Source organism: Chiloscyllium plagiosum, unplaced genomic scaffold (assembly GCF_037043375.1).
Source record: "Chiloscyllium plagiosum isolate Xiang-an unplaced genomic scaffold, Cpla_swu_hap1 HiC_scaffold_26, whole genome shotgun sequence".
Lineage (NCBI taxonomy): Eukaryota > Metazoa > Chordata > Chondrichthyes > Orectolobiformes > Hemiscylliidae > Chiloscyllium > Chiloscyllium plagiosum.
Genome location: NW_028270164.1, coordinates 25,460,169 through 25,482,626, shown reverse-complemented (window position 1 = coordinate 25,482,626; position 22,458 = coordinate 25,460,169). Strand labels below are relative to the sequence as shown.

General features: G+C 37.4%; 1 protein-coding gene across 4 annotated transcripts in view; it reads right to left on the bottom strand.

Annotated features, from left to right (window-relative positions):
- LOC122562939 (cadherin EGF LAG seven-pass G-type receptor 2-like) overlaps positions 1-22,458 on the bottom strand; it is a 328,596-nt gene that overhangs the window by 75,092 nt on the left and 231,046 nt on the right. For all 4 annotated transcript variants that reach the window (XM_087973584.1, XM_087973581.1, XM_087973583.1 and 1 more), the window contains exons 6-9: positions 17,317-17,474; positions 15,164-15,327; positions 14,551-14,676; positions 2,842-3,008 (exon numbers count right to left, since the gene is read on the bottom strand). In XM_087973584.1, the coding sequence (XP_087829710.1) occupies positions 2,842-3,008; positions 14,551-14,676; positions 15,164-15,327; positions 17,317-17,474 (615 nt within the window). The remainder of the gene's footprint in view (positions 1-2,841; positions 3,009-14,550; positions 14,677-15,163; positions 15,328-17,316; positions 17,475-22,458) is intronic.

The window sequence follows — 22,458 nt, the reverse complement described above, 5'->3', positions numbered from 1 at the left end:
ATTTCCCCCCACAGTCCAAAAATGTGCACCTAGGTGAATTGGTTATGTTAAGTTGTCCATAGTACTAGGTGCATTAGTCAGAGTGGAATGGGTTTGGGTGGGTTACTCTTCAGAGGATCGGTGTGGACTTGTTGGGCCGAAGGGCCTGTTTCCACACTGTAGGGAATCTAACCTAACCATATAGGTCTTCGATCTACAACTGTTTTGCCTTACTCCCACCCAAACCAGTAAGATCTCATCAGATTAGGTGCAGCTTCATGGAATCTCCAACATTAACTCATTCAGAACCAATTCTCTGTACAGCAGGTTATAGCTGTTTCATTCAGTGTTTCACCCCAAAACATAGATAAAGATGGGCTCATATTGATTTTTTTTTGACAGTGGTGATGACAGATTGGTCATTATATTCCCCCGATTTACTTTTTCAATTACCTTGGTGGGGTGTTTAATGGGCAGCCAATTCATTCTTTCCATTTTTGCACCTTCAGAAATTAAAACATAATCAATGCTTCAGCTTGCAAAATACTGTGAAAATAGACTTCCCTAAAGACTGGCTCCAGTCTTACTTCTAAAGCATGAAGGATTTTGTTTGGAGGATGTTCTTTTGGAGTGGATGCATTTACTTTCTCACTTAAAGTACTCCTGTCATTATATTTCAAAATGTCAGCTTTCATAAACTGAAAGGACCTGGAGTGTGAAAAAAATATTAGGGTTCTGCTGCAATGATGCATTTGTTTGTTATTGCCTTCTTTGTGGGTGAGTGTAGCATCTTAAAGATGTTGAACCTAGAGAGATTTTATTTACACATAATGAATGATGGATGTCTGTATGCAGTAAGTGAAGAGAGAGTCCATTAAAATTATGGGCATCCACAAGAGAAATGACATGAATAATCATTAAACGTATAATTGCCTGAAAACCTCCATCAGGGACAGTCAAATCCATCTTACATACTCCTACATTTACTTCTGTCAACCATATTTTCATTTGTTTTTGCAAAATTTATTATATTAAGATGAGAAAATACATTTTGCTTCAAAGAATCAATAATGACTAGAAATAACTGCATACATTAAAAAGAGATAAACCACATAATCTCATAACTTTCCCACTGTCAATTATAGCATAAAAATGGGTTTGGATAAACGGTCACACCCAAGAAACTAACCTGGCTACCTATCATTTCGAGATCACCTGCTTAGTTTAGATAGCTTCTAACACCTCCATTAAAATAACAGACTAAATTCCAACTGAATATGATAAACTTGCAACAATGCTTATCTCATTAATTTCTTGCCTCTGGGGATTCCCAAGTATCAGAAAGATTTCTAACCTATATCTAAATGATGGGAATACTGGTTAAATTTGGGGAAGTGACTCTCTACATGTTCTCATTCTTATTTTTTCTGAAGCTACTTAGATAGATTTTTATTAAAGTAGTTAAGTCAATATGATCTCAATCTAAATTATATCTGGCTTGCTACAAGAACAAACGCAATATAAAGTTTTGACCCTTTTTTTTGAGATTGTAGTAGTTGTGGCGACACATCATAGAAGGTTTCAAATCACAAAATTTCCAGCGATAGATTCCCAATGCAGGAAATATATGCCATAAAATGACTTCAGTGTCCCCACAAATACTACTAAGAATTCATCCTAAAGAAAGTACCTTTGGTTTTAAAAAGGCAGAATAAAGTCAAAAGTAAAATACGAAGTAATTATAACTCAACATTACTTCCACTAATTTCAAGTCCTTTTTTCTTGCAATGATAATTATCAAACATTGGGTATTCTTGTTGGTTAATTCATGAAAATCCTAAATCCTGATGCAATTTCAGTTCAATTTATTTGTCCTCACAAATGATAAAATGTAAATTTAAAGCTGTTTTTGAGATCAGTAATGTTCATATCAAATAATAATTTGAGTTTAGAGGTTTATACATACGTCCTCAGCCTAATTATTTAATTCCAAACACAATTCTCACACTTACAAATTAAGTGAAAAAAAATGCTTTTTCAAACATCCATGCAAATAAATTCCCAGATAATTAGCTTTCTAGTGCTAATTAGATAAATATCACCAGGAAATTAGTATCCCCAATCTTCATGAACTAATACTGGCAGATTATTTATTGATCATGAATTTGGAAATTGTCTCTAACAACTCATCTTAAAGAGGGCACCTGCAACAAAGGAGTATTCTTGTTGCACTTCATCACAATCTCAATCAAGATTAGCTATCAAATTGTGGAAGTTAGCATCAGAAGCAGCATACAGTTGAATCAAGATGTTCCTTAGAGAAATTTTTAAGGTAAAAACATAACAGGAAAAAAACATCAAAATTATACTGAAGAAAAAAATGACAAGATTAACAAAATGCAAACTAAAAAGGAAGTTACTTTGATTTAAATTTGTGATGTGTTAATGCTCACTTGAGAGTAACTATTATATTGGTGAAACCAGACCTCCCATCATGTATAATTTTCTGCTTATTTCTGTATCACAGTGTGATTTGAAAATTTGTGAAAACTCTTCTCCTGAGCATGTTGCAGTTTCAACCAAAAGAACCAAAATGACATGGACTTGTCTCTGCACAAATATTGGCTTGAAGAATTGTATTATTTTATCTTGTTTTCATCTTAATACACTAGCATTCTTACTGATAGCCAATTTAACAATTAAAAGTTTCCCAGGAATGTTGAAAATAATGCGCCAAACTTAGTTTTTGCTCTTAAATGTTTCTTCCAAGTTAACACGGGATATGAAGGATAAATATACATCCCCACACGAACAATCTGTAAAGGTTTAAATAGAGCAATAACAATGTCAAAACTGACCAACCTGAATGCTAACTGTTGAGAACTGACCAGCTTCTATTCGAATAAAGATGCCAGTTGCTTGCCGTGTCCGGAACATCAGACCAATGCACCAGGGTGAAGTGATTGTGTTGACAAGATTACTCCAGGAAACAAGGCTGCTCCCGAGAAACCGTTGTGGACTGGCCATTACTGAGAAAAAATAAAACAGTTCATTACTATATTCTTACGGGAAGGTTACATAAAATATTAACTAAACACTGAAGTAATTTTTCAATCCACTGTGCTATCAATAAATAACTAGCCGCTTAAGTGAAGCATCCGTGAATTTTAAGAGCTTCTACATGTATAGAGCACTATGTGTCACAAGTTCTTCTCATCTTTCAGAAGATGCACTCTGAAACGGAAGAAAATGGAAGAGGTCTGATAGCTAATACATATCAACTTATCCTAACATACATAGGCTAAACAGTTTGACAATAAGTAATTGATCTTAAGTGTCGTTAATTTAGTTTTGCTTTCCTCGGTTGCTGTCATAACAGTTATGTATTTCCAGGATTATTTTTATTTCTTAGCAAATCTGTTAAATCAATCAGGTGATTAGTTGGCGAGTTCAAATATTGGTGATTGCCTGTAAATCGGCAAATCAAGGTGAAAGCACAAGATTTGTGTTATTGGGCATGAACATTGATTAAAGAGAAGAATAACAGAAGAGACAAATCATTTAGTCATGATGTGGAGGTGCCGGTGTTGGACTGGGGTGGACAGAGATAAAAATCACACAACCCCAGGTTACAGTCCAACAGATTTATTTGGAAGTAGCTGATGAAGGAGCAGCACTCTGAAAGCTAGTACTGTTGGACTATAACCTGGTGTTGTGTGATTTTTAAAATCATTTAGTGATTGGGTACAATGAGATTCATTAATTCTTGCATAGATTTACATATTGGAAATCCACTGGAAAGACAGAAATTCCACGAGAGGGGAAAGGACAAAACTGACAACTTTGCATCCATCCTTCTTGAACTGTATCATCTGCACTCATAGAGAACATCAAGTCCAGCCCATCCTTTCACTACTTTGTCAAAAAAATCCAAATAACCTAGATGTAAAGAAATGCATTCCATGTTCCATCTCTTTTTGACACAGGGAAGTGATGATGTAGTGGTACTGTCACTTGCCCAATAATCCAGAGAGCACATTGTAATGTAATAATCCAGGTAAATGTTCTGGGACCTGAGTGTGAATCCCACCACAGCAGATGGTGAGATGTGTATTCAATAAAATCAAGTCACGATGGTGAAACCATTGCCAACTGTTGTATAAACCCATCTGGTTCATTCATGTCCTTCAGGAAAGGAAATCTACATGTGATTCCAGACCCATAGCAGACTGACCAGACAGACCATCTGGCACTGACTAATGCACTGGTAAATATTATCCCGTTGACCCTGAAAATTCCTCCTCACAAACACTTGAGGGTCTAGTACCAAGGACAGTTGCCTCACAGACTAGTCAAGCAACAGCCTCACTGAGTCATATTCACAGATTCATATCTTACACACAACAACGCAGAATACAATCATCATCCTGCAGCAGATGCAGTGGCACAGTGATTTATAGTTGGGAAGGAGGGAGAAAATGAAAATCAAACAAGGATGCTATGCCATGTTTCAGCAAGGATTGAGTGTTAACGCTCAGAAAGAAAGCATTTTGCCCTTCTTGCCACTTTGGTAACATGAAAGTTATCCAATAAGACCCATTCCATGCTTTTTTACTATTACTTTGCTCTTATCATCCCTTCCAGTGTGGGTTCAATCTTCTTCTAAAATTTACTATTGAAACAAGTCTTACAGTCCTTTCAGGCAGTATATTTCTGATCACAATTAAGTCCCATCATAAGCAATGTACTCATAATAAACCTGTCCTGCCACTTACAAAGATTTGTGATCGGAAACCTCAGCTGCCTCAGTTTTAAAGTACACCATTTACTTTTCATTGTCTCTTCTCATTTTTCCTTTCAAACTGCATTACATCCATACTCCTTTGTGCTGTCTTACAATATGAATTGAATGTATTTTTTACACTTGAACTTGCTTCACTTTACTGTGAAATATGAAACCCTTTAAAATAAAGCTACAGAAAATATAAAGGAATGTCATTCCCTCTGTGCACAACTCAAGTTTCTATTTCCTTATACCGATGGAGGCAATGCTTGGATTTTGGTTTCTAACACAATTTCAATTTGTTTTGTTTCCATTCTGTACTGTGCAGAAAAGAGTGGAGGAGGAAGATAAATCAGGAAAGAAATTCAATCACAGATAGTGAGTGGGTTTTCCATACAATTCATTAGTTTATAGGACACATTGCGTTTCTAGTTCAATGACACAGTTGAAGTTTGATCTGTGTTGCCAAACATCTAGAACTGCTTGTGTAGTGGATTATGCCATACCATTCTTGAGTTTTAAAATATAAACATTTTGAACATAAAATCAGAAACTAAAAGGATAATTCAGCATCCATGCACCTTTGACCCTACTACAAGATACTCTTGCACACAAATTCAATCAACTGGCTTTGGGTTTTTATCTTAAGGTAAACTGAAATTAAATTGCCCAATAAATGTCACTTTGCATTTATATTTTAAGAAAGACATTGTTTTGTCAGTGTTATAAAAATTTATAAAAGTTAAATTACATTTAAAATAGCCTCAAAGGATAAGTAATAGAGTGACATAATTATATGACACCAACTTTTCAATTAAATAAATTGATGTTTGAGATTACGTTAGACTTTGCAAAAAAGATACGAAATGGAATGAGTACTGAACATACCTGGTTTGACTTTATGTATTCAATAAGGGCATTAGGTTTGCTGTAACAGGAAGTCTCTTGAATATCGGACAGTGTTGAGGAAACATAAAAGAAGGAACTGTGACATGGCACATAGCAAGCGTAACATCCTTGGAAAGGACAGAATAATCAAGCAACAGCCTGACATAGTCATACTCTCAGAATCATATCTTATAACGGCCAAGACACCTTCATCACCAATGGCTATATCCAGAAAAAAAAACAAAAGGAGAGACTGTCTGGGATGGAGGTGAAGGAGTTGTCCTGCAGTCCTCCACATTGACTCAGAGAGTAGTAGGGGCGTGGAACGCACTGCCTGCAACAGTAGCAGACTTGCCAACTTTAAGGGCATTTAAATGGTCATTGGATAGGCATATGGACGAGAATGGAATAGTGCAGGTTATATGGGCTTCAGATTGGTTTTACAAATCGGCGCAACATCAAGGGCCAAAGGGCATGTACTGCACTGTCATGTTCTATGACTGCACCTCATTAAACCTCATGGCATCAGGTCAAAAATGGATGAGGATAGCTCCTTCTGATTATCACCGATCAAAATCTCTCACAGCTGTTCAATCAATCAGTTCTTCTCTACATTGAAAATCATTTCAGAGAAGAACACAGGGTGGCACGGATACAGAATGTACTCTGTGTGGGGAACATTAGTGTCTATTCCCAAGACTGGCTTGGAAACACCACTACTGACTAAGCAGGCCAAACCTTAAAGCACATGCTGCTAACCCGGATTTATACAGCGCGGGGTGGTTGGAACCAGCAAGAGGGAAAAACGTACCTGTCATTGTTCTTATCAATCTAGTTCATATAGATGCATCCATCCATTACAGTATCAGTTGAACTGCCCACCATATAGCACTTACGGAGTTAATGTCCAATCTTCATATTGGGGATACCCTCCATCATGTTGCCTGGAACTACCACTAAATGGGATAAGTTGTGAACAGACTTCGCAACTCACTATACTCTGCAATGGCTTAATCAAGTAGCTCGATTCCATTTTTTCTGGGGCAATTAGGGACGAGTAAGAGAAACTGACATTGGCTGAGATATCAACATCCCAGCAACGTGCAATGACAACAAAAAGGAAACCCTTGGCCTATAGTTCTCAAGGTTTTCCTTTCCATGGAGCCTTCCTGGCCTCATAACTTTCTCTACTACAGTGTAATTAGTAAAGTATTTATTGTCAGCATTACTTCATAACTTCATCACAGTTCTATCATCGAATTGTCAGGTTGCGCCTTAGACTTCTTTGCATCTAACAATTCCTATCTTTCCATTTGCACAAGTCATTATACGCATTTTCTTTTGTTCATTGGGAGCTAAATGTTCTGAAGCTTGCTAGTGCCTTTCAATATTAATTTGATTCCCACATTATAGGATTTTAAATTGATGGCTGGAAGCTGTGTAGAAATCAATAATTCATGTAAAATTTCTCTTCACAGGAAAATAGCACTTTCATTCCTGTGACATCTTGCGTGGTGAAAACTGACATTTACACATACTGTCACTTGGAGCAAAGTTTCATTTTTCTGCACATATTTTACAAAAACAAACTCACTCTAATGCCAACAAAGAGCCAGGCAGAGAAAGAGACAGAGCTTTTACCTGATTCAATGGTAGACAGTACATTTGCCACTGGGAAGAGGAGGCATCCTAAGAGTTCCAACCAGGAATGACTGTGAATTTCCTTGGAAGCTTAGGAGATGCACCTCTTCACCTGGTCATGCCACAGCCTGTGTATCTGTTTTGTAAATTTTCCTTTGCATGCAGATGTTGCTGAACTTCTCCAGAATATATGCAAACTGTGCAGATTTAATCAATCTTTCACACTATCATATAACACCAGATGGTTCAGATAAATCTGTTTCTGTCTAAAGCTCAGTTGTAATGGTTTTGTTGTGAGCCATTTCCCTCTGCATGATCCATTCAGAAAATTCCATATGTTCACAGGCAGTGGGATTTGCGTGGGCTCAGTTTAGCCCTAAAGTTAATGGCTGTCTGTGGCTTCATTATCCCAAGTGTGCAAATTAATTTCCCAAATTAATTAAGCCAAGGTAAATTTGCATACTGGTTTCCTAGTACATACATACCTGAAGAGCATAAGATGGCAAAGTTTCTTTTGAAACAAATTCTTGATTGCAAATCATTATTAATAAATATTTTGAACTTCTGTTGACAATCTTTAAAGAAAAATAGCTTTTTTTTAAACTATCTCAACCTTCAAGAACTGTTTATTTCCAAGCATACTGACAGCTATCATTCAAGGTGACCCAACAACAGGGTTTTAGCAGAGTTGGAAATAGTGCTCATCTTTTGACGAAAAGGTCCAAATGATCAACTATCTTACTTGGTTTTCATTTCCAACTCCTACTGTTTCTGCTGCACAAGTAGGCAATAAATTAATTCCATTAATCAATATTGTGTGAATTATTCCTAAAAAATGTTCTAACTAAACAAAAGGAGCATTTGTACATTTAAGACACCAATTCCAAGAAGGAGGATGACCTACCCAATATACTGTATTTAAGACCTAAGAATACCTAGATAAAATATAAACAAATACAGACAAATCAATTGACAGTACCAAACAAAACATCCTGAATAATGATTGGAATCCTGATTAATGGTAATGTAGTTATTAAGTGCACCTTTCCTTGTAATGTTATTTCACACATGATTTCAGATATTAACATTATTTCACACATCATTTCAGATTAGTTTTGACAATAATTACCCAGTCTTTCATTTCTTTTGTCCATTTCCAGATATAAGTGGAACAGCTACACTCTGTACACATCACTGTGCCTCTAATGCAGTTCTCCCTCTTTCCCCAGCAATCATTAGCTAACTTAGTACAGGTTGAGATCAAAGCCAGACTCTCTGCAATCTGTATGGCTCAATTAACCTGCCAAATCATTCAGGCAGCTTTATCTGCTCCCGGAGTCAATTTTTTATAGGCTGCAGAGATAGGTCACAACCCTTACAGTGACGGGTAGCATGATTTTTCAGCACTCATGTTCAATGTAGTTTTTTTTCCTTCATTTACTATCTCATTTTAGATCAGCTTTAACTTTCAGCATCCACACTTCAGCTGCTTTGATTTTTCCCATAGGTTAAATGGCAAAAGTATACATCTTTAATCTAGCTGTCCTCTTGTCTAAAGAATGAATTAGCTCCATTGAGAAGATGCTGTATATTCAGAATGCTGTGCTACCTTTTCAACCAGCAGCATTGCATTCCAAAGCAAACAGCTGCAGCAGAGGAAACTAAACTTCTCAATATCAATGAACACAGATACGAATCTTTAACTCCTCATACATGTGGCCATTTCTAGGGAATTTCTATTACGTTTGCTATTGTTTTACAATTAATGGAAAATTCATTGACCTGAGAATGCAGGAGGTCAGCTTGTGGAATCTGACTGAATTGCTTTATAAATTTAGAATAGAACGGAAGCAGCTGCTAAGAAGGAAACATTAAACATAAGAAAACTTTTCCTTTCTCCCACTGTTGCAAAAGAGAACTTGGCAAATGCTATAGGGTAATTAATCGAACTTCATTTGAGCTGGTAACAATCGACAGTTGAATGACAGTTGCACATTTTAACATTTTGTTCTGGTTCTGTATAAACAGTAACTTCCTTCCAACAAAAGCTGCACTTCCTAGCTCTTGGGTGTTAAAAATAACAATCTACTCCTCCCCCCCTCCCCCAGTGGATTAGTGAATAAACGTAGGCTTGCTGTGGCTCAGAACCATCTTGATAACAGGAAGGTTAGATCTTCATCATTTTGGGTGGTCATAGAGGTCTAAAATTAGCCTCATTGCCCCAGGCTGAAAAAGCATGGGAATAAAGAGAATTAGTTAAAGCATGAGTCCATGGACAACAGTAAATGTGATAACTGAACTTACTCATGTTGTTTCCTAAGGTAAAATAAGTTGTTCATACTCACCATCAAGGCTAGAACATAATGAGTGCCAATTTGGAAGAGGAACTAAATAGCTGCAAGCAAGCACCGAGCAGGTCTCAAAAAAAGACTGACCGAGTTTCCTTTTTCCTTTCATTAGTTGTAACTAACTGACTGTCTTCAGAGACATTATATGAATACAGGTTCTTTCTTTATCCATTTCTCTCTTTCTAATATTCTTAGATATTGGCATAGTGTTCTAATGCCATATTATCAGGAATGATTGCAAGAAACTACAGAGTCGTGAACAGAGTCCATTCTATCACACAAACCAGCCTTCCATTTATTGACTCCATCTATACTTCCCGTTGCCTCAGGAAAGCAACCAACATAATCAGAGACCCCTCCCATCCCAGTTGTACTCTCTTCCAGAAGATATAAAAGTTTAAATACACAGATTCACAATGTGAATGCATTGCTCAAATGTTAATGTTGATGTCTCTCTCTGCACCTTCTCTGCTGCTTTAACAATGTATTCTGCACTCTGTTCTGCTACCTGGTGGACTTTGGTACCATCAGTTGAACCCACACTGTTGGCATCAGTCTGCATTGCAAACCAACCATCCAGCCAAATGAGTAAACCAACCTATGCAAAGTAGTTATGGACAGGTTGAGTGAATGGGGAAAAAACAGCGGATGGAGTATAATGTCTCAAAATGTGAATTTACCCACTTAGGCAGAAAGATAGTAAAGCAGCATGTTGCTTAATTGTAGAAACTGTAGAACTCAGATGTACAGAAGGATTTGGGCATCCTGGTACATGAATCACAAGAAGTTAGTAATTCAGAAACAGAGAGGTATTCGGAAAGCAAATAGAATGGTGTGATTTATTGTAAAGGGAAATGGAATTGAAAAGTAGAGATGTTTTTGTAATAATTTTACAGAGTACCTGCATAGTGTGCATTTTTGGTCTCCTTATTTAAGAAAGAATATAGATGCACTCGAAGTTCAGAAAAGGTTTATAAAACTTAATCCTGAGATGAGAAAGTATCTTTTGGGAAAAGATGGATAGCTTTGAGCCTGTGTCCATTGGATGTTTGGAAGAATGAGTGGCTCTCTTATGGAACACCAATGATTCTGAGTGAAATTCTCCTCGTCAGACAGTGGTAGTGGCAGAGTGATTGAATATCTTTAAAAGGTACAGATGGATAGATGCTTGCTAAAAGGGAGTCAAGGGTTTTCAGGAGTAGGTTGGAATGTGGAACTCAGGTTACAATCAGATTAGCAATAATCTTATTGAATGTCAGAGCCAAATGGCCTACTCCAGCTCCTAGTCTGTAAGTCTGTTCTGAAAAATGTTTTTGTTTACACTTTGACAGCAAATTGTACTCCAAAATCTACTTTATCAAATACTTCAATTAGTCTACTAGTCACTTTTCAACTGTCCTAACTGCAGGTGTTCCATCCTTAAATTATTTGGTAAGCATTCGATAAAATTGCTCACCAACACTGCCATTTCACATACCACTCAGATTAGCAAAGAATTCCATGTCATGGAGATGATATGCAAACATTCAACTTACTTCATTTTGCCAAGTGACCATAGGAGAAAATAAAGTTATCCTATTCATCAGTGTTGAAGCCAAACCCAAGTACTCTTGATATTCCAATATGTGACATCATTCAATTCCGACCGTTCCCCTCCAGCCTACATTTCCCTTGTGCTCTTTTCTACTTAATCTTTCCTTCTCTGACCCATGTTAGCTAGCAGCTGTGCAAATTAGTCATACACAGTACATTATGTTAATGGTAGAAACAGACAGGAGGGATCAAATGCTAAGTGGCCACAGAATTATTACTGGCACTTCAGCCTGAATATATTCCCACTGCCTATGGTTCAAAATCATGGTTTTCTCACTGACATATTTGAACAAAAAAAGGTTTACAATCCAAATCCTCTTCAACTTGTGTTTTGTGACAGTGTAGCCCTTTTTATGCAGTTGTAGATTGACCTGAATTACTATTCAGAACTGAACTTTTCTATCTTGCTAGGCTTTTCATACATCTCCGGGAGCTCTCCTTACTTTGGCTTCTTTTCATGAGTGAAGAATTTTCGGGATGAAAATATGTGCATCCTAATTTTTAGACCATATTATAGAGTCATATTCATAGAGGTCTACAGCACAGAAATATTTTGTTTTAAGCCATTTGTACAGAGCTTCCTTTAGCAAGAAAACTTCCATGGTAGAAATATGCTCATACTTTACTGGTAGATGGTAATGATCATTCAGCTTTCACATTTTCATATCTATGTAGGATTCACAATCCCACTACTGATGGTAATAGAAGTTGAAAATTTACACGAATAGATTCTAGATTACATGATTCTGGATTTACTACAAAGTTGAAGTTTCATTTTCGTGTTTAATGATAATTCAAAAACTTAGGAAGTCTATTGATTCCTGCATCGTGGTGATATTTGAATTCCAGTGGTTTACAACTTTCACATCATTCATTGGTACGCATTACTGTCTGGAAAGGATTTCTCTTGATTTTATCCCTTTTCTCCCTTTTGAAAGAAGTTGGCTCACATTGGGTTAGAATTATAGGTGTGGATACTGTCATTTTGAATTCATAGTGACAGTTTGCAAATTATTCAATTATATGGAGTATCCCAATCAAGCCCAATCTGATCACTTGGTGTTCACACTTATCACAGTTTGCAGGAAGGTTCAGTAGATATATAAAAGCAAAATACTGCAAAATGCTGGAAATCTAAAAGAAATGCAGAGAATGCTAGAGAAACTCAGCTTGTCTGGAGAATCTATGGAGTGAGAAATAGATTTAATGCTCTGGTCAAGTATGATTCTTTGTCAGAACAGTCCTGAAGGAGTCAATGGTCTAGAAACATTAATTCTGTTTCTCTCTGCAAAGGTGTTGCCTGATGTGTTGGGTTTCTCCAGAATTCTCTGGCGTAGAGTAAGTAGACAGGTAGATATGTGGAAAAGTTCCTTACTCTGGTCATTGAGGCTAATGAGAGTTGCCTGGCACTGCTGCAATTGAGATCAGCTAACACAGCAAAAGACAAATAACATTCTAAGATTGAAATGTCCTAGTAGTTAATTATTGCAATTAAAATGTATTATGCATACACTCACAAACTTGTTAGATCTGGCCTGCCAAGGATTGAGAACATCTTTACTTTTATCTTCAAAGATTTCTGGATTCTTGTTTGAAATACTCAGTGTTGAAAATGTCCATTTAAAGTATTGTATACATGTTATTCATGTTTACAGAGAAAATAATTATATTTATGTTATTTACAACAGTGCAAAGCTGATGGCACCTATGAAATCAAAACTGAAGTCGTTACCATAATAATGTTCCATGCTTATAACTTAACATCTAAAATAAAAAAGTATTTACTAAAATACTCCTGAGACTTAATCTGAAGATTTTCTTATGTTTTATTTTGGTTTCTTTTGAAGGGTTGTTTTTAAAGTAAGACAGACTCCATCATGCCAGAGGCAGGTGCATTGTAACTGGATCCACGCACAGGGGTTTTGTGTTTTACACAATTCACTTGCAGCCATCTGCTGTGCCGCATGTACATGTATACATTTTGTGAACTTTCAGAACTTCTGGAAGTCTGCCATTATGCTATGGATTACAAAACTTTTAACTCCTGTTGGTTGACTCCCAGCTTTCTGGATAAATGTGGTTCAACTATACTGTTTCAAGTATAGCTGGCAGTCAGAGAGTTAGGAAGGACATCGAATTCTTGTTATTCACACAACATTGAACTTTAATCTTCATTACACAACCTAAAGGCGGCTAACTAGCAAAGGTTTATCAGTTGAGAGTAGTTAATTAGAGTTATACACATTAAATCACTACCTTGGGAAATAACCATTTTGCATTTCTTTTTATTCATTCACAGGATGCGGGCATCTCTGGCTAGACCAGGATTTATTGTCCATCTCTAATTTCCCAGAGAGCGGTTAACAATCAATCACATTGATGTGGATCTGGTCACATGCAAGGATGACAGATATCATTGCCTAAAGAACATTAGTGAACCAGATGAGTTTTTTCCTACAATTGACAATGGTTTCATGGTCAACTGTCAATTTAATAAGAACATATATCATATAATTAAACCTGCAAATATAATCATGGTATTTTACAAAACATAACGAGGACCCCTAATATTCCATCACCTGTTGGAATATTAGCCTTTCAGTAAAAATGTTACACTTCTATTAACTGGAATTCTGTATTCAGATTAGACACGGAACCCCAGTAAAGACATGCTAACCATGTGGGAACCTACTACTTATACCCACCCAATCCAAAAAACAGCTATTAACCAATTTTATTTTCTGTCCTTCAACAAGCTTGCTCTCAATTTGCCACATTCCCTTTAAAAACTTAATTGTATGAACAAAGCAGTGCCTTAATGAACTCTTGTGAAAATCTGCACTGCATTCACAACACATTATAAAAAAAGAAATTGCAAACGTTTGAAGTCCTTTCATGCTGGCCATTTAATATACATCATATTGGTCACTTTATGTATGACCCTTCTAACACTTGCCTTTTGAAAATGGCCCAGTGCAGATTTACTTTATTTGATCACTAACTTTCAATGTCTCTCCCACTCCTATTGTTGTAGCTCAATTCATTGATTCAGCCTCCACACCATAGCCCCAACAGTTATTCCTGTCCAAATGAACCTAATGATAGATAGTGTTGAGAACATGGTAATAAATTTTATCTTGAATGTCAAGGAAGAGAAGTCAGAATCTGGTCTTTAGGGACCAAGATCCTTAATGCCTTCATTCAAAGAAAAGCTGCTTAATGCAGCAACTGCCAACAAATAAAAAGCTTTGGTAATTTATTAACTGAAATAAGAATTCTGATCAACATACTGATGAGGTTTTGCATCTGTGACTGTACCTTGTTCACAGTTCTTGCCTCCAAAGCCCAGGGGACACTCACAACTGAAGGTCTCCCATCTGTTCACACATGTTCCTCCATTCTTGCACGTGTTTGAATCACAGAAATTCCACTTTGCAGAGCACCCTACAAAAGGAAAGATTAGGCTCAGCTCGTTGTACCAACACATTTATTGTAAAGCACTGTCATCTATTCCTTAATTTCAAAAGTGAGAATTCAGCTCGCTCTTTGTGGCAGAACAAATTATAATCCTTTTAATTTCAGAGTGAAAGCAGATAATTTCTTCTTCTGCAGGACAATTTACATTTTTAAATGTAAACCACGAAAATAACCGGAATTAGCATTGTGATACACAGTACACATACCTATTTACTACAAGGCATTATTATTTTTGCCTTTAAATAAACTTTCCTTACTCTGTTAGGTTTTCCGATGTGATATGCAAGGAAAGAAAAAACTCTGACCATAAGTTCTGCCAATATTATTCCCAGTCTGACCACAGAGAGATGCTTACCTTTTATATTTTCTTTTTCTGATGCTGCTTTACCCTTCTGGCAAACTCAGTACACTGGAAACTCCAATGTGTTACATCATAATGGTTTCTCTAACTTACCTGACACTGTGCCATTATTTGCTATGAAATCAGCCATATCAATTTGCTGGTTATCTATAAACAGGTTTTTCATGCATCCCATAAATTCATGATTCTGAAGAGGAAAGTCCTCAGGCAAGTTTGGAACTCCACCAAGAAGCAAAGGACCTGTCAAATCCAGAGACCTGAGAAACAAAATCAAAAAATAGTTTAGGCTGTTCTGAATACAAGATCCTTCATCCATAGGCTGAATTTTACCAGTTAGAGATGATCATGTGTGGGCAAAGCTGTACATATATAATGACGTATGATAATAATGCACAAATCTTTAACTAAAGGTGAACTACCATAACCATATATTGCCATGAAATCTTGATTAATATAATGGAATTGAGATGTGGAGATCATATAGTTTGCTCAATATTAATATTCATGATGTAATATAAATAAAGAAATATTGGATGATTTTGTGCATGGGAGAAATGAACAACAATTAATAATTGAACTATTATACATATTTGACATATGCAAAGTTTTACTAAGAATAAGTTGCAATAGATAATTCAATGATTTGGAGATGCCGGTGTTGGACTGGGGTGTACAAAGTTAAAAAATCACACAACACCAGGTTATAGTCCAACAGGTTTAATTGGAAGCACACTAGCTTTTGGAGCATCGCTCCTTCATCACTACCACCGGATGAAGGAGCGACGCTCCGAATGCTAGTGAGCTTCCAATTAAACCTATTGGACTATAACCTGGTATTGTGTGATTTTTAACTAGATAATTCAAGTTGATGGTCAGTGACTTCTGCCAGAAAGTGAGAATGTTTGGATATTCCCATGTTTAGCTATAATTCACTCCAATGAAATTGACTATTTACAGTCACAGCCAACATCACAACTCAGCTGTTTAACCAGCAGGGTGCCCTATCTTCAGAAAGGGCAGAATCGAACAGGGACAAAAAAGACAATTATTTGCAGGATTAATGCAAGAATTCTCCTTTTCATTTACAACAATCACAAGAAGAAAAAAATATATTTGGTACTGCTACCAAGTCAACATAGCCAAAGCAAATACATAGTCCAAATACCTACCTGGGAGATATATGGATGGGTTAAGTTAGTAGAATATGCTGAGGTTAGAAATTAGGCTAATCCAATTGAAAACGAAATGCCGTATTCCATGGAATGAAATTATGAAAGATGCAATGCATCTGAAACAGTGCAGCTGGATGGTATATTACTCACATGACTATGACAGTCAGAGTCATAAGGTCTACAGCACAGAAAAAGGCCCTTCAGCCCATTAAGTCTACACCAGTCCAAAACAACAACCTAACTATGCTAATCCCATTTTCCAGCACTTGGACCATAGCCCTTGTATGCCTTGACATACTATGTGGTAATAATTGATAGTCAGTCCCATTCACTGATTTTTTTTCCATCTGTAGATATTAAAATATATGCAACTATATAATTGATAAGTTACACATTATAATGCATTTGTGGATATTTTCATAGCATACGTTAAGGGCAGTCTGAAACACATTGGTGAGGGTTAACTGTGAAGACATGAGCCTGGACATTTCCACTATTTCACATTAACGCTGTTGGTGATTACCATTGCCATCAAAATAAGACAGACTGCAAGTGTCACACTACAGGTGTTTTTCTTTCCTCAGAGCTAAGATGATCTTTGCACCTTCCAGTCGGCCAAACTTAGAATTATAGTGAGCAGTGTGTTTATTCTCTACATGCTTCTTTGCCTCTGACTGCCTATGAGTCGCCTTCCCTTTCTTCATCATGAACAGCTATGTCTTTAACTACCTAAAACCCACGTGCTTAATTTATCTTCTTCGCCACCTCCCTCTCCTCCTTTAAGATTCTCCTGAAAATCTTCTCTTAAATCAAGCTTCTGGTTGTGACTATTTTTCTGTTTGCATCTCTGTCTGTTTTCCTTACATGGTATTGAAGTCTTTTGGGATAATTCATTTAAAAGAGTTACACTATTTCCATGGTTGTTCTTTAGACTAAAGTTGGGAATTTTTGCGCAGTTAATTGTGCTGGCTGAGTCAATGGGGTTGAAAAAAAACTTTATGATGTTCTTGTTGGCTGTGAATAATAAAGGGAAGTATTATCACGAGCTTATTTCGTATTTTTAAATAATCTTACTTTTTTGATCCAGATTGTGTTCCTTGAGCTGAACAGGAATAATTCCCAATGAAACTGCCAAAGCGCAATGCAACAGAAGTGTCACAGTCGTCAACAGTAACCACGGCAACCTTTTGCTCAGAAGGTCCTTGAGGAACGCCTGATTTCCCTATAACTGGCTGTAGAGAGAAAAAAATAAAAATACTGTCGTAAGTTTTGAATGTCACAGTTAATGCAGGAGTGTATGACAAGGAAGAAATATCATTTATATTGTGAATACCATAAGTGGTTAGCATTCATCTACTGTTCATTTTGTAAACACTTTACATCATCCCAAGCAAATTGTGGCCCATCCAAGCTAAAAATACCTGGAATTGCACACAATCAGAAATATTCCTATAGTTCAATAACTTTAGTGCACAAAATGGAACTCAAAATGTTTAATTATGATGTCAACATGACAGCCTGATGTCAATTTTAAGAAGTCAGTCAAAAATACTCTATTTTACCAAGTGTCCTTAGATAGATCCCAGAAACAAGAAGGTATTATGTCGCATGCTGATTTTGTTAATGTCTTCTGACAAGATGGTGCACCAATTGTGCCCTGTCATTTACAGAAAATTAATTATATGAACAATATCGGAGATAAGACTCTCAATCATGCTCATAACCTTTCAAAGAAGCAGTTGCTTAAAATCGTAAGGGAAACAGGTTTTGGTGATCTCAGTTAAAACCCATGCATTTGTGACACCGCATGAGAAAACTAATTCTGTGCAGAGAATTGAAATTTTTGGCTTTTAAACATACATTTAATCTTGCCCTTACTGATTACATTTGTATCAAAAGATTCAAAAATTTGGTTTTCATTAGCAAACTTTTGAAATAAGCGGTTACAAAAACAATCACAAACCATTATGATCCTTCATTAATCACTTATGTCACAGAATATACAATTGAATTAATTTAGAGAATTCTGGGTGTTTCTTGAAATAGTTTGATCTTGAATCAAGGATCAGTGGACAGAACAATATTTCCAGTATTCTTTTCTGATTGCTGGCCTGTCTCAACTGCACAAGACCCTTTGCCTAGCTTTGTGGATTCTATTCCTTCCTGCTGGTCCCTATATTCTTCCAGTAATAACTTGCTCCAGACGAGGGCGAGAAGGTAACGCTGAAGTGCCAGCTTTCATATGAATAAGAGTGACACTCTTAATATGGCATTGTTCAAACAATTATAAATGTGCTACTTAATTACAATAAAACTTTGACCAGGTGCTGGGGCCTGGATTTGGAAGAAATATTGAAACTTAGTTCTAAATTCTATTTTCATTCTCTTGACTCTCAATCTTTAACTCATACTGTGTGTCTTTCATGTGCTTTTCTCTCTGTATATCTCTGTGTAGTTCACAGAACTCATCTCTTAGGAAAGGAAGACAACATCTGAACTATTAATTGTATGTGAAAGCTTCTGCTGGGAGAATGGAATGTGGTGCACAAATCATTGATGTAAACCTCACACCCGAGAGAGAATGAATACATGTATCCAGTATACACTAACAACAATAATTGAGATTAATATGTCACCTGTAAAGTAGTGAAACATTATTGAAGTGTTACATAGATGTACTACCAACAAAGTTTGACACTGAGACACATGAGGAACTATTTGAAAGGATAACACAAGCAAGTTTTGAGAAGATTTGTAGCTCAGGCTGAGGTTCTGAATGCAGGATTGCTCGCTGAGCTGGAAGGTTCGTTTTCAGACGTTTCATCACCATACTAGGTAACACCTTCAGTGAGCCTCTGGATGAAACTCACTGCTTCATCCGGATGCTCACTGATGATGTTATCTAGTATGGTGATGAAATGTCTGAAAATGAACCTTCCAGCTCAGCGAGCAAACCTACATCCAGACAACCCAAGGTTAGGCTTCAAGGAGCATCGTAGGAGGAGAGTGAAGTGACGTAAGGAGGTTTAAAGTGAGAATTGAAAATGGTCAAGAAAATAGTGTTTGGAATCAGAGATGTTCAAATTGTCTGAACTGGAGGAGCATAGTAAGAATTGTCAGACTGAAAGAGTTTGGAGAGTCAGGGAGGGATGTTGCACGGAAGGTTTTGAAAACAGGTATAATTTAAGTAGAAAACTGTGTTTATTTATCAAAACAATCACAAAGCTCTCACTTTGTTACACTAACAGATACGAGACATTTCTGAAAATTGCTTCAAATTGGAATTTCATAAAATAAATATAAAACGCACTCTTCAAAACCACTTCAGACATTGCGTTCTGATTCTCGCCATTCCAAACACTTTAACCACTGCAACTTTTAAAGTAGTGATTTTGTTGTCTATTAACTAATTCATGCTTAAAATGCCATGTTATCTTTCTTAAAATATAGGCCTTTTTCCAGTAAAAAAAAAGTTATTTTTCTTCCATGACATGCACCATGATTTATATCTTTTCTTGCTTACCTTAGATTGATCATGTATCATACCTCTGGGAAGTTGGGCTTCCCAATTGCTAATCCTGCTCTACAGATGATTCCTAATACATAAATAACAGCTGCTCAGTTCAATTTGCACTCAACTCTGTCCCATTCCTTGACATCCTGCAATTAGCAATTCACCTCATCTGAAGTCATTCAAAGAAACCCACATTGCACCACTTTTGCCACAATGGATGAAGTCCTCGGTCGCATTAGCGGTAGGATTTTTCAGATGTGGGCTTTCCAAACCCACCACATGGAGTGAGAGAGATGAATGCCTTCCCACTGATCAGAATAGTCATTCGATGTTGCAAGTGAGGATGGAAGTAGCACCTCAGAAAGTTGTTGGCTAATCTGATTGGTAGCACAAAGCAGCCAGCCTGTGGCAGCAGTGACCAGGACTGGAACTATTTTAGTCTCAGGTCCTGAGATCAGGTTCAATCGAATTTTGAGGGTATTATAAGCACAGTGGCTCAGTGGCTAGCACTGTTGCCTCACAGCACCAGGGTCCTAGGTTCAATTCCAGCCTCAGAAGACTGTGTGTGGAGTTTGCACATTCTCCCCGTTTCTGCGTGGATTTCCTCCAGGTGCTTCGGTTTCCTCCCACAATCCAAAGATGTGCAGGTTAGGTGAATTGACCATGCTAAATTGCACATAGTTCTAGGTGCATTAGTCAGAGGGAAATGGGTCTGGGTGGGTCAATCTTTGGAGGGTTGGCGTGGACTGGTTGGGCCGAAGCGCCTGTTTCCATATTGTAGGGAATCTAATCTAATCTACTGCAGAGAGGCAGGAGTGACGGTGACAATGTTGGAATGTGGGGTTCAGAAAATATGATGGAAAGGTCAGGAGGGAAAGTTGCAAAAGTAGGAACAGACCTTTGATGGGAGGGGTGGGGACCAATGTGGAAAATGGGCCCTTGAGAGAGTCATCATCCTCTTCCTGCGAGATGCTTGAGCAAGGTGGCCAAGTTGAGGTGGGAAGCAATCCTTAGAAAACAACGATTCGCCACTTAAGCAATACAATTGCGGCAAAGTTGGGTGGTTGCCTTAAATCTTGCTCTCCCTAAGGAAATTGTAGATATTTTGAGGGAATGGGTGAATAGTGTTAGGAAGGCTACGTCTAGAATTCAATAGCTCTTCCACATGAAGGGAATATAAAATCCAGTCCTAGGTCATTGTTTTCTATTAGTCTAATTTATTAAAATATGTTTGGTATGTGCATCATGCAATACTGAACTATTAAAGCTGCATAATTCCAAAATAGTGTGACTCTACTGCACATTCATCAAGCAAAGGATATACAATAATATTTGTAACTTCCATATACTTTGCTTTCTCTGAATAATCTGTAGACAATGATAAGAAAACATGCCTTATTTTGTAGAAGACTGCCTCAATAGATAGCATTAATATAACCTGAAAGTATGTATCCCTTCAGGATAAACATTTTTCATCCAATGCAGATTAAAATGGTTAACTAATTAGAAAATGACATTGGTCAACTGTACTTATTAAGTTAGCTAGGGCTATTAGTACAGGTTCAGCAATGTGCCTTAAAATTATTATAGTATTATAGAGTCATAGACTCAGAGATGTACAGCACGGAAACAGACCCTTCGGTCCAACCCGTCCATGCCGACCAGATATCCCAACCCAATCTAGCCCCACCTGCCAGCACGTGGCCCATATCCCTCCAAACCTTTCCTATTCATATGCCCATCCAAATGCCTTTTAAATGTTGCAATTGTACCACCCTCCACCATATCCTCTGGCAGCTCATTCCATACACGTACCACTGTCTGTGTGAAAAGGTTGCCCCGTAGGTCTCTTTTATATCTTTCCCCTCTCACCTTAAACCTATGCCCTGTTCTGGACTCCCTGACCCCAGGGAAAAGACTTTGTCTATTTATCCTAACCATGCCCCTCATAATTTTGTAAACTTCTATAAGGTCACTCCTCAACCTCCGACACTCCAAGGAAAACAGCCCCAGCCTGTTCAGCCTCTCCCCATTGCTCAAATCCTCCAACTCTGGCAACATCCTTGTAAATCTTTTCTGAAGCCTTTCAAGTTTCACAACATCTTTCCGATAGGAAGGAGACCAGAACAGCACTCACTATTCCAACAGTGGCCTAACCAAAGTCCTGTACAGTCGCAACATGACCTCCCAACTCCTGTACTCAGTACTCTGACCAATAAAGGAAAGCATACCAAATGCCTTCTTCACTATCCTATCTACCTGCAACTCCACTTTCAAGGAGCTATGAACCTGCACTCCAAGGTCCCTTTGTTCAGCAACACTCCCTAGGACCTTACCATTAAGTGTATACGTCCTGCTAAGATTGGCTTTCCCAAAATGCAGCACCTCGCAATTATCTGAATTAAACTCCATCTGCCACTTCTCAGCCCACTGGCCCATCTGGTCAAGATCCTGTTGTAACCGGAGGTAACCTTCTTTGCTGTCCACTACACCTCCAATTTTGGTGTCATCTGCAAACTTACTAACTGTACCTCTTATGCTCGCATCCAATTTAGGTACAGATTTCACTTTGGAGCTGATAATGATTGCACAGCATCAATCCAATGACTTTCTTAGCATTTACAAAATTATTCATAAGCTAATATATGTACAGAACTGAGGATTATTTACACAAACGTTATGCCTTTATAACAATAAGCTGG